The sequence below is a fragment of the Grampus griseus genome (genome assembly GCF_964374135.1).
Source record: "Grampus griseus genome assembly, chromosome: 15".
In the NCBI taxonomy this organism is placed as follows: Eukaryota; Metazoa; Chordata; class Mammalia; order Artiodactyla; family Delphinidae; genus Grampus; species Grampus griseus.
Window position 1 is genome coordinate 22301628 of NC_139009.1, and position 15395 is coordinate 22317022.

A 15395-nucleotide genomic window follows, 5' to 3' on the forward strand; every position below is an offset into this window, starting at 1 on the left:
GGAGGACCCAATCTGTTCTCTAGACTCCCAAGGGCCCCCCTAAGATCCACATGGATCATGCCACCCCCAGCTTACATCCTTGCGTGGCTCCCAAGCAGTCTCCAGGATGGTGTCCAGGGTCCCCGGAGTGGCCCACAGGTCACTGCCTGGCCTTCTAGCCTCTGCCCCTTTTATTCACCCCCAGTGATATGCACTGGGTCATTTACTCCTCATAACAACCTCACAAGGAGGGTGTGGGTTCCATGGTTGTCCCTTTTGTAGAAATAAGAAACACGGAGCTAAGGAAGGTTAAGGTCCCCTGACTAGTAATCCAGGATTTGTCTCCGGGAGTCGGGCTGCAGAGCCAAGCCCTCAACCTCTGTACGGTGCTGCCGTTCCTTGGGTGGCCCCTGCCTTGGCCTCTGGGTGCCAGCACGTTGCAGGGGCAGACCTCCCATCCTCTCCCCGTTGCCTGCCCATGGGCAAAGCCCTTCTCACTCTCCTTCCTCCACCGGGGCGGTGCCCACTTGGTCTGGCATCGCCTCCTCTGTCTCCCTTCGCCCTGGCCCTCCGGCCTGAGTTTCGCGTGCCAGCCTCAGTCGCTGGCCCAGCCAGGGCCTCCCAGCATTGAGCTCTCCGGGGGTGAACTCGGTGCATGTCGCCTGCCCAAGGGCGTCATTCCCACTCCTCTGCCGCCCCATCTCTTGCTCCTGGCCTTGCCTCTGCGCCCTGGTTCAGTCCTCCCCGTGTCCCTGGAGTGGCCCCTTACTTCCGGTCCAGGTGCCAGACCTGTTCCAAGCAGATGGCGCGAGTGAGGCCATCTGATGGGGGCTACGATGCAGCTGCAGTGCCAGGCTGTGGGTGCCTTGGGGTGAGAATGGGGTCACGTAACTGAGACCACGTTGGGTATCAGACAAGGAACTCCTTTCTGTTACTCAAAATCAGCATTCTCTGATTACCTGTCCTTGTACAGGTAATTTATGGGCCCCAGAGGCGAGTGGGTATCCATTTACTGTACATATTACCCTTCTATTTCCAAGAGACCTCAAAAACAAGAGTTTCTACATAGTTCTATTAACTCTGTGTCAGCCAGGAACAGGGAAGAAAATTTCAATTGACGCAAGGCGTGGACTCATAATAGCACAGCTTAACGCAGGAGTAAATCTTTTGCTAATTACTTCAGCTGCCTTTTAAGCTCGATTTTAATGGGTTTTTCCTCGTGATGCCCCCCTACCAGCTCCTGAGCCACCTGCTCCCCGCAGGCAGGTGAATGTGGTCTAAGGGTGGACGTGAGCTTCCTGGGGCCGGGGTGTAGATGCCTCGCTGCAGGAGGAGAGGGTCCAGGGGTGAGGTGCCAGGAAGGAGGAGTGGGGGAGGTGTGGCAGGTTAGGGGCAGGTGAACCCCTCACCATTTGGTGGGGTCAGGGGAGCCCTGCCTGGGCCTGGCTCCTGCGATAGTTTTCACCTCCGGTTGCAGCAGAGATTCAGTGGAGGTTTAGGAAACCTTTGAGTTAGAGTTGTTCAGTACAGGTGGTTAATCGGATGACTAGTTTTCTTTCTGTTCCCTCTGGCTGCCCCCCTTCCACCTCCCCTTGCCCCTCCCACCCTCCCACCACCCTTGGGGCTGACCAGGTGGCTTTAGGGTTAACTGTGCCCTCCCTTCTTAGCCTTTTTCCAGCACAGGTAACATAACTCTCACCTCTTGGCCCCATTTTATGAAGTTGGCGCAGCTGGCGTGGCTCACTGGGTGCAGTCCTGCCTTCCCAGGAATGAGGACCACCTTGACTTTGGAGGGCTCTGTGTCACCGGGAGCCCCCGGGGAGGCCCCCTGTGTGGGGTGCAGGAATCTTGAGGGTATGGCCAGAGAGTCAAGGTACACATTTCATGGGAGATGGCACAGTGAGAGAGTCAGGCTGAGCTGAGGGGGGCCCGGGCCATCCTCTCCGGTTCCCCACTGTCCCAGGCTGGGTCTGAAATCAGAGGGACCCTACAGGGCTCCCGCTGCAAAATATCCTGGTGGGTTGGATGAAGTTGATGAAGGAAGAACAAATTGGGGGTTTCTCTAAAAATAAAACAAAACTCCAGACCAGCCTCTAAAACGTGGAACTCCAAGAGGTTTGGGGCAGCAAGAGGTGGGAAGAGCGTGGGCTTTAGAGTCAAGGAAGGCTTGGCCTCTGTCCTCTGCTCTTGTTAGCTGTGGCATCTGGGGCCAGCTCCTCGACCCCTGAGTGTTGGTTTCCTCCGCTGTGAAACAGACGAGTGTCCTGCCTCTTGGGTGAGAGTGAAATGGCGTCACAGATGCATAGCCCTGAGCCCTGGACTCAGGCTCCGGCAGTGTTAGTTTCCCGGGTGTGTCTCAGCTCAGGGAACTTTCCAACTTCTCTGTCCCATAAATAAATCAAGTGCTTCTCTAAGCGTTGTTTGCCTTCACCAGGACTTATCCTTTGGCGGGATGACAGGCAGCGTGCTGATTGTCAAGCAAGTATTTGCACGAACGCACGTAGGGTGACGCGACCAAGGCTGCGGGCCAGAGCAGCCCCTCTGAAGCGGCTTGGGGTACCCCTTGATGAGACCTTGACGTTGGAGGCAGCCCTGCAATTACTGTGTGACGGAGAGCCTGCTGGCAGGTTTTAGCCTGTCTCTGGGTTTTCTGGGGTCTCGAGAAGGCAGGGGGCCTGGGGTAACCAGATTTGGGGCGTTCTTCACTGGAATGAAGGGTCTGTGCAGAGCCTGATGGTTTCCAAAGCACGTTCATGCCTCCTGCATCACTGCTGGGCTTATCGTGAGGTGTGGCATCGAAACTGGGGAGGCCGTGCTGGTTTTATCTCCCACTGGCTGTTCTATCTTCCAGAATGCTTCATTTGAGAGTCTCGACCTTTCTTCCTAGTACAAGTTTTCGCTGTGTGAACTCTCCTAGGTGGTAATGCAGATTAAAGCACTACTAGGACCAAGTTACTCTTTGTCACATGCCTACTTGCATAGGCACTTCGCCTACACGTATTATCTAATCTCTAACAGTCTTAGGAGTTTGGTTCAGAATTACTATCCTTACTTTACAGATCAGGCAACAGGCTCAGAAAGGTTGGGTGGCTTTCTCAAGCTCACACAGCTAGTAAATAACAGAGGCAGGATAGCAATCCAGATGCGTCTGCCTCTTTCCTTCGCCCTGGGCCTCAGGGACCAGTTATACTGTCATATGCCCTGAGCCCTTTCACCTTCGCATACCCCTTCCTCTGTAAAAAAAATGTTTAAAAGTGTACTTTATGACTGGTTGGTAGGAACACAAATAGAAATCAGGCTGGATAGCTTCAGACTTTTTTCTTCTGATTTTAAAAGAATTTAAAATATTTCCATGGGCCCCTAAGTGTGTTATGAGCCCTAGGTAGTGCGTCTAATGGAGTAGTGGGCCCTGCTGGGTTGCCTGCCTTTTGGGGGACAGAGTTGGTGTCCCCAGAGAAGGCAGTGGGAGAGAGAGAGAGTGCTTGATTCAAGTGACTCTCCCTCTTTTCTGCCTGACAGTGTTGGTGGCCTCAGTTTACCCCCGAAAGCCCCAGGCCATGGAGTGCCACGTACTTTCGGTCCTCTGGTACTTCTTGAATAACATGTTCGGGAACGGCATCCTGCCCGGGCGCGGTGGGAGCGTCTGCACGGCCGTCTGCCGGCTATGCAGGAGCCTCCAGGGGCAGATGGGCTCCTGGCTGCAGGACTTGGCCGCCAGCCAGCCAAAGCAAGTCCTCAAAACGCTCCAGGAGCTCTTAGACCCGGAATCCCTGTGAGACAGCCCCAAGGTCACTGACGGGGCGCGGGGGGAGGGCACCTGACAGCAAGACAACTCACGCCCCTTTCATCTGGATTAAAGACAGATCTAGAATGAGCAATCGTTATTTTTATCTTATTTTATTTTTATGATGGAATAATCTCCTGGTCTACTTCCCCATAGAGTTCCAGATGTACATAGTGTATTTTGAGGTAGAAATAAAATAATTACTTATTTTTCTAAGGTTTTATTATCTTGTACTTTTTTACCCCCACAGAATTTTCTAGTAGCTAGGTTTACGACAAAGAAAACAAAACATGATATGGAAACAACCTATGTGCCCATTTTTGGATGAATGGATAAAGAGGATGCAGTGCATGCGCGCGCGCGCACACACACACACACACACACACACGCGCGCACACACACACACACACACAGGAATACTATAAGCCATAAAAAAGATGAAATCTTGTGACAACATGGATGAAACTTGAGGGTATTATGCTAAGTGAAATAAATCAAATGGAGAAAGACAAATACCATAAGATTTCACCCATATGTGGAATATAAAAGAACGAAAGCAAAAAACAAAGAAAAAGAACAAACCAAACAGATGCAAACAAATACAGAGAACAGAGTAGCAGCTACCATAGAGGAAGGGGCATGGTGGGGGGAGAGCAAATAGGGGAAAGGGAATTAACTGTATGGTGATGAATAGAAACTAAACCTTTGGTGGTAAGCTCACTGCAATGTATACAGAAATCAAAATATAATATTGTACACATAAAAAAATTAAAAAAGAAAACAAAACACGACAACAGCAAAACCAGCTGCTGATGCTACTGAGACGAAGAATGAGGGAGAAAAGTATAGCACAGATCCCCATGTTGCAGACCATTTTGGGGCTCCTATCTGTGCGCAGCTGGAAAAGCCCTCCTGAACCCAGAGACCCTGAGTTGGCCATTCAAATCCAGCCCATTTGTCATAAGCCTGATTTGGGGTGAACATAAGCATCTCTGGGGGACATCCTGCTTCTGCGTTACAAAATCTTCAGTGCAGCATCCTATGTCCTATGTCCTATGGGAACATTCTAACAGGATCTAAAGGCAAGGAGAGTTTGACATTGGCGTTACTGACAGCCTTCTCTGGAAGGTGGCTTCCTGGCTGGTTCTGAAGAGGACTGGAGGATGATTCACATTTGAAATACCGTAAACAAAAGGACTGGGTGAAGCACAAAGCACCATGGTGTGCAGATATCATGCGGGAGCTCTGAAACCACACAGGTTACTCCAGCTGGGCCGGATGGGATCGTGGACCTGGAGAGGTGTGTTGGACGCAGGCTGGACCAGAACACGAAGAAGGTGGAGCCACTGATGGAGCAACGAGAGGAATGGGAAATGGGGTCCTGGCAGTGAGAGGGGGATGGATGCCAAGGGATGGGGCTCTAGACACAGGAGGAGTGTCTCTGCCTTGCCTGGGGGCAGTGGCCGGCTGACAACAGTGTGACCAGAAAGAACTAGAGCTCAGATCGTGACCTCAAACACATGGGTAAGGTGAAGGCTGAAGGGGCAGCATCCCAGTCCCAACCCAGGAGCCAGACCCACAGCAGCAGTCTGGGGCAGATCCAGATGGCCAGGCCCTGAGGCCCAGCTTCATGCCAGCAAGTTTTCTGCCAGGCCCACCAGTGGACCTCTCTCCACTGTCACCCACCCCGAGGTACAACATCGGTCCACTTCTCTGTTCTGAGCCCCTCCTGAGAGTGTGGGGCAGAGCAGGCTGGGAATCTTCTGCTCAGCTCATGCAATGTTGCCAGGTGTAACTAGGCTGCCCCCGCTCGCCCCCCTTGCCACGAATGCCCTGGGGTGAGCCTGGGCGTGGTACAGTCATCCTGGGACTTGGGCTTTTAATAGGCAGCTTAAGTGTGCTGGGTAATTTCAGCCACAGCCTTAGCGGCTTCTCACCTCTTTGTGACCTTAGCAGGGACTTCCCCGGCACCACCATGCCCTTTGTTGATTCTGACTGACCGGGCAAACATCAAAGATGCCCAAGAGGCTGAAATTAAACTTTTACACAATTTAATTAATTGAGTTTGCTTGGAGTCTGAGCAGACTTCTTCAGTTTGAGACCGACATTTTCTGCTGGTCAAGATCCTAGAGCCTATCAGAATATTTCAGGATTTTTTAGAACTGTAGGAGCCCAAGGATTTTGAAGGCAGAAATTAAGCTCAAAGACGTTGCCCTGTCTGCCTGCATTCGGGTCCTGCCTTCTGTCTTCAAACCGGAAGCTTCCCATCTCCTGTGCTCTGTACCCATCCTCACAGGTGGGTGTTTAAAATAACTGAAAACAGCTGAAAAGCAAAGAATAAATCATTGCATGGTTCTTTTCCCTTAACTACTTCAGGTTTTAATCTAGTCTCTGGGCAGCTGGGCTCTGAGGGCAACACCCCTGGCACAATCTCAGTGGGGAGGCTGGGTGGAAATTTTGTCTCAAAAGTTTCCCACATCATTACTTTTAAAACAAAGGGAAGACAGGTTATTAGTAACCTGGGCCTGTTGGGAGTGCCTGCAGGACTGAGACCTAATGGGAAATGAAGATTGTCCTGAGAGCCACGGCGGGTTTGAGCAGAGCCCACCTCATTCTTTGCTTGGCTGGCTGTGCGTGTAGCCAGGAGCTCTACTTACTCAAGGTGCTCTTGGGGTGGGAATATAGCATCGAGCTATGGAAGAGCTTTTTTCTCTCTCTCTCTCTCTCTTTCTCTCTCTCCATTGTGAGAATCGAGAACCAAAGTCTTGTCTGAGAACATGTAACTGCTTAGGAATTCCTTGCTTGGGAATTTTTGAGATTTTAGGAAAATTGTTTTACAGGCCCCACTTCTTATCTTATTCTCTCTTCCCTGCTTCATTTCTTGCCTCCTGAGAGGAGAAATGTTTCTCCATTCTCATTGTACTTCGGAATCGTCCAATGAGATTTTTAAAAATGCTGACACCTGGGCCCATCCCCGGGGATTTTTGTTCCATGGGTATGGGGTAGGGCCCAGACGGCTGTCTTTTCTTCTTTTCTTTTCTTTCTTTTCTTCTTTTCTTTTCTTTCTTTCCTTTCCTTTTCTTTGTTTCCTTCAGGCTTTATTGAGGTATAATTGACATATAACACTGTGTAAGTTTAAGGTGTGCAGTTGTTACCAAACCAGATTCATTTGCTTGACGCGCAGGAAGCTAAACGCTGAGATGCTGAGGTCTGCAGCAGAGAAAGGGTTTCTAAGGCAGCCAAGCGAGGAGCTGGAAGAACGTTTCAGATCTGCTTCCCCAGAAGGTGAGGGGCTGGGATATTTGTAGGATAAAGAAGCAGGGGGGTTCTGAGGCGTGGGGAGTGTGGGGAAAGGTGATTGGAGATAAGAAAAAAGGTGAGGTAAGAAAAAGGTTGCGTTCTGTGCAGGTGCAACTAGGCTACGTGCTTCTTCATGGGACACATGTTCAGAAAATGGTGGCCTTAGCATGTTCTGAGGGTGAAGTTTTTGGCCCTCTGACTTCAAAAGGTCATGACACTTAACGCATGCACAGTTGGAGGGTCAGTTGTCCCAACCAGTCTTAACTGGCTTGAGCTGGGCAACAGCTGACTCCAAGCTCCTGGAAAACAACTTGGGCAAAACATGTTATCATTTAGGCTATGTAATGCTAGGAGGACGTGCAAGTTTTTGTGAAAACAATTAAAGCGAGCTTGATCAGCGTAGGCAGCTTATAGTTATTATTTATTAAGCAAGTTATAGTTTAATGGATCTACTGATGACTAGCCTCGGCTTCACAATGTTTTGTTTGATACACTTACATATTGCAGAACGATGGCCGCCACAGCCGTAGCTCAAGCCTCCATCCGTTCACACAATTGCGATTTCTTTTTTGTGTTGAGAATATCTCAGATTTACTCTCTTGGCCACATTCACGTGTGTAATACAAAACTGTTAGCTATAATCACCCTGCTGTACAGTAGATTCCCAGAATTTATCAGCCTTTTGACTGGAAGTTTGTACACTTTGATCCATGTCCCCCCATAGTCCCCACCCCTGGCCCCCACCTCCCCAACCCCTGGTAACCACCACTCCACTGTCTGTTTCTCCGAATTCAGCTTTTTTAGATTCCACGTATAAGTGAAATCATACAGTATTTGTCTCTCTCTGTCTGACTTATTTCACTTTGCAAAATGACCTCGTTTCATCCAAGTTGTTACAAATGGCAGCGTTTCCTTCTTTCTTATGACTAAATAGTATTCTGGGGTGTGTGTGTGTGTGTGTGTGTGTGTGTGTGTGTGTGTGTGTGTATCTCACATCTTCTTGATCCATTTCTTTTCTCTCTTCTCTTTTTTCTTTTCTCTACAAGTGATTCTAATGGGTGGCCAAATTCTGAAACCACAGTAAATCAAAGGTGTAGAAAGTGGCAGTGGCTTTGGCCCTGTGGGTGCCTGGCCTGCCAGCTCTTCCCAACTGGCAGCCCTGGGGTGTCCTGGGCTGGGGACAGAGGCTGACTGAGGCCAGGCACTGGAGTCAGAGAGGCTGGACTCGAGTGCAGGCACTGTTGCTCCTGGTGTGTGGCCTTGGAGACACTTGTCACCCTCTCTGATCTTCCCTTACCAATCCAGTGTGTGTGTGTGTGTGTGTGTTGTATATGTGGTAAGTGGGTGGGAGGAGGATGACAATATTGCCCACCTTAACCGGGCTGTTGTGACGATTAATGAGATAATTCTTGTAAATACTTAACACGAGGCCATGAGCACAGGAAACGCCTGACGAATATTGGCCATTATGTTTCTGGAGACATTGCTTTAGGATCCAGGTCTAGGCTCAGCTAGGACCAGGGTCTTGCGGGCTCTGCAGCCCTTGGAGTTGGAGGAGTGGATGTTACCTTGGAGACCTGCGGAGCCTGAGACCCACTGTTAACTTGGCCGGGCTTGTTTCAGAGGATGGAGCATGGTCTGCCCTCTCTGCTGGGAAGCTAGGGCTGCTCTTGCCACTGGAGCCTGTCACCTCTCCAGTTGCCTTCCCCCTTCTCCTTACTTGACACGTCCCTCACAGCTACCCTCAGCATCCCCACCCCCTACCCCAGGAGAAATCTGGAAGCTCTTCTCCCTGCAGGCTTGTTCCCTCCCCTCCAAGCCTCTTCTGACTCTCAGCTGGGGGCAGAATGGCTGGGAGGATCTCCGAGCACTTTCTTGCTGAAAGCATTTTCCTTATATTATAATTTGGTCCTGCCAATAGGAAAAGAAAGGAGAAATACTGATGGAAAGGGGGATCGTCTTCCGTCTCCTGGTAATGGAGGGAGGAAAAAGCATCCCGAGGAGGGAAGACCGGAGGAGGGGTCAGCCTCTCAACGGAGTGTCTGCCGTGTTCCTGGTCCGTCATTCTTCTCAACATCTCATAAGAAAGATATTTCTCCCATTTCCTGCTGAGGAAACTGAGCCTCAGAGATGCTTAATAAGCTACCTCAGCCAACGCCTGGGAATCACTGGGACTCTTGTTCAAGTGCAGACTCTGATTCAGATGGTCTGGGTGGGGCCCGAGATCCTTTGTTTCCAATAAGCCCCCAGGGGATGTCCATGCCACTGGTCTGGCCGGGACCACAATTTGGGGGCCAGGCCTTGGGACACAGCTAAGGAGTGGCTGAGCATGGATCTGCACTCAGGGCTGTTTGACTCCAAAGCGCCTGGCATGCTCCAGGGTACTCTATGGCTCCCAGACATTGACCTCCCCTTGGGTCAGTCTGAGCGCCTTGAGAAGACCAGTTAAAATCCCATGGTCTCTTGGAGTTAGTCTGGCCCCAGAGTTCTGCCCTAAAACCTTCAGGGCAGAGAGGGTCTGCTGCATCTGCTCTTATCACCAGGGCTTGCTGCAGACACCTGGCCATCCAACCGTGGCCTTTGGTGGGATAGGATTTGTGCAAATAAATGAAGACCAACCAAATGAGAAATGCAGACTCTCTATTCTTTACAGAGCTTGCGGTAGCCAGGGAGTCGGCCACAGTCACTCGTGTTCTGGCAGGGACTCAAGGGCAGGTAGAGGAACAGAAAAAGGGGGAGGTTTCAGGTATGCCATGATCAGCGGAGCTGTTGGCCTGGAGAAAGGTGCAGGCGCAGTGTGGATCGCGGCCTGCTGGCAACAGCAGCACCTGTGCTGCTTGTTAAAATGCAGGCCCCTAGGTCGCACTCCAGACCTACCGAATGAGACCCCTCAGCCGTTCTTATACACCCTCGAGGTCAAGAGCCTGGGGCATGTCCCAGTGCTCTTAGTGGCTGTTAGGTTTCCAGGCTAGCGCACGCTTGAGAGTCAGCGTCCCTAAGCCAGTATTTCCCAAATGTGTTTGATGGAAACGTTTGCTTGGGGAGGAGGGATGGAGACTGGAGGAGGGAGGGAGACAGGCAACGGGGTCCTTGGGGCCTGGGAGTCTGATCTGCTGGAGATCAGGCCGGTTGCAGAAGCAGTGTCCTAACTGCCTGTTCCCAGCTGGGCTTCAGGAGTCCCCTGGCCAGGCAGGCAGGGCAGCATCACTGTGCATACAGGTTGCTCACTAGGTGGGCGTTTCTGAGTCAGGGACCATTCAGGGGGTCCAGTTTTGTCCGTATTGTTACTGGGGCTTACTCAGGGAGGCATTATGGCATCTCTGTATCCTACTACCTGGTGTTTCAGTGAAGAAGGCTCTAACATTTGAAGGTTTTGTTTTGTTTTAATCACAGCTTTATAATTACCTCTCTGTGGGTTGACATTAGCATCACTTAATTAGCATTAATTAGCATCACTTTGGGTTCTCCTTGAGAATTTTTACATCCAGAAAGTGATCCAGCACCTCTGTGGCTGATGTCAGAAGCTGTTATCTAAACAAAAGCTTTAGAATGTCACCAGGTTTTGTAAACACAGCCAATCCTGTCCCCTTCCAAAGGAGAAAGAAAAGCTAGATAAGTAATTTTCACGAAGGCAATCTGTTTCCCAGGGTCTGCATTTCCCTTCTGTCTCATCCACTGGTTTTTACCACTTTGGGACACTGACAGTGAAGCCTCAGAGGCGTCTCCAGAATGAGGCTTTGTCTGCTCCTGCCAGAAGGTTTCACCTGGAAGCCCACTTCGGGGGGGTCATGGCAACGAGGCACAAATAGTTTTCTGACAAGACTTTTTCTTAATGCCAGGGGCAGTTTTATCTGTGTGTGGGGGGCGGTAGATGAGGAGTGGTTAAGGTGCGTTGAGGGGATTATTATTTTTTTTAATTCTTTTGGAAATTTTGAGCTTCCATCCAAGCTAGTTTAAGAGGAATGGCTAAAACTATAGCTAGACTTTGGCCGGATATGAAAAATTTCCTTTTTGTGAAAACTGAGAATTTCTTCCAGAGAAGTTTGTTGTATCTTTCTCTAGGCTGCCCCCTGGAATAATCTAAATATTGTTGCAATAGGTGTTAGAACCAAGGCTGGCCAGGGGCTAGGCGATTTGTTCTGCCACTAGCTGGCCGTGTGTCTTTGGAGGAAAACATCTGACATCTCTCAGCCTCCCTTTTTTTTTTTCATCTGTAAAAGGCACTGAAAAAATACTTGCTTTGCTCATCTCCTAGGATTTTTTCCCCCAAAGATCTAATGAAACAATGTAGATAATTCTATTTTGAAAAAGTAGAGTGTTAAACACAGAGAAAAAATATAATTACGATTAACTCCAGTCTTATCCCAGTAAAACCTGCTATTCTGAAGGCATGTCAGTCATTCCTACCAGCTGACTGATAGATCACTTACGACTCAACGTGGGAATAACTAGGAGATTCAGAAACTTAATCTGCTTTTTTTCCTGTTTGGTATGTTTGACATATGTAGTTGTGATTGCCAGCTAAATGTTTTAGTCTTTTCACTTTGAAAGACATGGAATCCTTCAAAGAAGGAAGTCAATTCTAGCGGAGTTTGACAGCTGTTTTTAACTTTCTCCAAGGATCAAAGCTCAGATCTAGAAGGAGGGGGAAATGGTCCTGAGTTCTTTTCTTAATCAGAAACTTAGCGTGCCGAGATGGCAGAGATGAACATTAAAAGCAAAGATGGCAGAGGGATTATGAATTCAGTCCCCACAAATGGCTCCATAAGATGGTTTAGAAAAGGCAGGGTTGCTCACGTCTTACAGAGGGTAGGATAAGTAGATTGGCATTGCTGTCACTGCCGGGTAGATGAAGAAACGAGCCCATATAAGCCAGGTCACGGGGCGGGTTGATGGAAGTGTCAGGCCTCCGGCCCAGCCATCAGGAGTGGGAGAAAGACTGGCTCGCAGGGTGACGATCACGTGTACCACACCATTCCTTCTTCCTCCTTCTGCTTCTGTTTCGTTCTTCCTTCAGTTCAGGCCTATCAGGTTCGTCTAGGGACGTTAGCTCAGTCCTCAGTGCCACCATTCCAGCCAGATTGTTGCCTTGGGTGCTTGACTTCAAGGGTGTCTGAAATTACCGCATTCGGAACCCAGGCTACCAGGTCGGTTGAATTCTATAGTCACCTGATGCAGGGCCTTCAGACTATCATAAAGTTACTTTCTGAAGTCCATGAGTGTAATCAAGCCAGCAGCGCCCAGGGTCCTCCGTAAAACTGGATTAGAGTCCTGAGTGCGTTAACTGTTTGCTCCCCTGCTTGTGCAACGCATCTTTAATTACATCTCATAAAACCACGTGGATGGATTGATGGACCTTGATTTAAACTTCAGGGAGGTACAGGGAGGAAACCATAGTGCAGTATAACATGCTCTGTTAATATAGGCTCAGAACACATTTACTTTATGGCAGTTCAACAGACTTTGATGTGGGGCTACTTAAAAATATATCACCTTTGAAAAGCTTTGCTTTGGCAGATAGAGTGGGTGTTGGCAGCCTGTACGCAGTCAACCAGACGATCAATTGACAAACATGTTGACACAATAATTCATGGCACCAGCTCCTCTGATACATGCAAAACGCTGGTTTATTTCAGAAAAATAGAATATATTTCTCAAAATCCCTTTCATTCATGTTGCAGGGTTTATGAGGCAAGTCTTGCCAAACGTAAGCACTTCACAATGAAGGAAAAGTCTCTCTGGTTTGTCTGCCCTTCATTTTCTATCAACGTGGATTATTTTAGGTTCTGAACTGGGTGTATGACGTGAGGAAGGAACATAGATGCTGCTTAGAGTGAACGACCGCACAGAACCAAGCTGCGGAAAGAAGATATATTTCATCTTGAAGATTGTATTTATATTTGCAAAAAGCTATCACTGTTCCACTAGAATATTATATTTGCTTTTTTACTCCATGAATCCTTTTGATGGAACTAGAAAATTGTGTTTTTCCCCTGGGGCAGCACTCTTTGCTATGTTACTAATGTGTTGGATAAAGAGGGGGCTGGACACCTCCCTCTCCACGGCTCTGGGGTCCCCGTGTGCATGGAGGATGGCTGTAAACCCCCAGAAAGGAGTCGGCCCCAATAAGAATATGGGTATAATACGCACTTCTTAAATGAATCTCCTATGTGGACGCCCTTTTGTCTTTATACCCAACATTCCTTCTTGGTTTCTGACTGTGAAGAAAAAGAACAGACACATGAGTCTTTAATGGGTTGGGGCCATTGGCTTAATTAAACAAGACAAAACAAAACAAAAACACCCTGCTCTCCCTTCTCCCTTGAGCACAGGAAGTGGATTGGGCCTGGCAAGCACGAGGTTCTTGGGTGGAGGGGGAGGGTGGGTAAGAGTGACCCATCTGAGAAGCTGTGGAGTGGGGCTTGCCCCTCAAGGCCACTGGGAGTGTGCTCTCCCAGGCACAGACAAAGACACAGATTTGAGGAAAGGCCTGATCTCAGGAGGGGTGAGACCGTGGATGCCACAAAAATGGTCTGTTGGGGTGGATTTAATTTCTTTTATACAAAGTCTAATTCACATGTAATATGGGCTGAGTGTGGTAGTTGGGATTGTAGCCCAAAAAACATGTCTTTGACTCATCTGTTCTGGGGTCAGCTTGGCACTGTTTCATCTTAGACCTTTGCTGCCTTCCAGCCCCTTGGCCTTAGCAACCCCTCCCCTTTCCCCTCTGGGAAGATGACTTGGGATTCTTGAAGCCTCTGGGTCCTCGGGCATCACGATGGCTCCAGCAGCTCATCGTCCCTGCTGCCTGGGCCTAGAGGTTCTGGGTCTCTCATTACATCACATGTGAGGATATATGGCAGCAGCCTGGCCCTGTCCTGGCACAAGTAGGTGCTCAGTGACAGGAATCCTGTGCACCCTGGGTCCCTCCGCGGCTGCCTGCAGGACAGGGGGGGTGGGTGCTCTACCAGCCTAGCTCGGGCTGGTGGTCGGGGGAGCCTCTCCTCTCAGAGAACCTCCTGCCAGGCACCCTCATGAAGGCAGCAGTGGTTCATTCCAGACCCTTCCAGGGCATTTGCTCTGATGCCGACCCCCTCCGTGACGTAATATGCTGCCTGGCTCCCAGCTGCCCACTTCCACCTCATGTCACTGCAGCTGGGTACCCTCAGCCACACCCACACACTCAAACCAGCCCCAAACCTCTAAGACCCTGTAAGGGGGGGACCTGTGCTGGAGACCCAGAACTTCCCGTTCTCGTGGATCTGGCCCCCACTTCTTATCCAGTCACGTAGACTTTTGATCATCCCTGGGGTTACATCCCCACGTTGCATCCCAGGTTCATCACCTGGGTCCCTGTCCAGTCTCCCGGCAGCTGGGGTTCTGCTTTGTTTCTTCAGACCTCCAGGAAGCCGGCCTCGAAACCCTAGCACGGGGCAGGTCCCCTTTCTGATCAATTCTCTTACCTCTGAGCTGGATTGCTCCACACGGCTTGCTTCCTGAAAGCCAGCCTACGGGGCCCAGCCCTCGTTACCCACGCTGCCGGCCTAACCAGGCAGGGGGACAGTCCAGCTCTCTCTCAAGCAAGTTTCCTGAAGTTGGCTGTTCTCACTCACTCACCTGGGCCTGGGTGGCTGAATTTCCTCCTGTGTCCTGCAGCCCAGGCAGTTCCCAGGGCCCAGCCTCCAGCCCCTGGGTGTGGCTCTGCCCTGCTGTGGCCTGAGCTCTGCTCTGAGGATTAGTACACACTAACTGGGTGTGTACAGACATTTCCCAATAGACGGGTGGGTTGTGGTCCCTCTTGGTAGTTTAATCAACTGTTCCTGAGTGCCTTGGAAGAGATTGTCCCTGTCACCCCTGTCTGAATAACTGGACAGGTCAAGGTGGGGATCCTTTACTTGGAGCCGCAGCCTATCCCTGGGGGAGGGAGCTTAGTCCTCAGGACCCAGTTTAACATGTTCTTGAGTCGTGATCTACTTCAATAAGAAAGGACTTGAAGTCTATAATTTTTCCAAACTTAAAAAATCAGCTTTGAAGCAGATGTGGAGGATTGGCCCTTAGCTGTACCCTGTGGATGAGAATTCTCGTCTTTTGACAACCCACTGAGCTGGCATTGAATCACCCAATTACTGCAAATTCTTTTCTAAATAGAAAGCACTCCACAGCCTCCAGTGGAAAAATTCCAAATTCTGCAGCGAATATCTAGCTCATTGGCAGAAGCAGGTTTGGGGCATGAACAATGGTTCTTCACTTCAGTTTCAACTCCAGCAGAAGTTCTGCAGATGACCTGGGAATAAAGTTGGCAGAGAAGCCCCTGGGGGAGACCAGGGTGTGT

General features: G+C 49.9%; 2 protein-coding genes across 2 annotated transcripts in view; both read left to right on the forward strand.

Moving 5' to 3' along the window:
• Positions 1-3755, forward strand: part of TOGARAM2 (TOG array regulator of axonemal microtubules 2) — a gene marked incomplete at both ends in the record, with an annotated part of 37115 nt that extends 33360 nt beyond the window's left edge. Inside the window, 1 exon segment of the mRNA XM_082672736.1 lies at positions 3499-3755. Within this exon segment, the coding sequence (XP_082528862.1) occupies positions 3499-3755 (257 nt within the window).
• A 1976-nt stretch (positions 3756-5731) lies between these two features.
• Positions 5732-15395, forward strand: part of CLIP4 (CAP-Gly domain containing linker protein family member 4) — a 110058-nt gene continuing 100394 nt past the window's right edge. The window contains exon 1 of the mRNA XM_082671753.1: positions 5732-6059. The gene's annotated coding sequence lies outside the window, so the exon portion shown is untranslated. The remainder of the gene's footprint in view (positions 6060-15395) is intronic.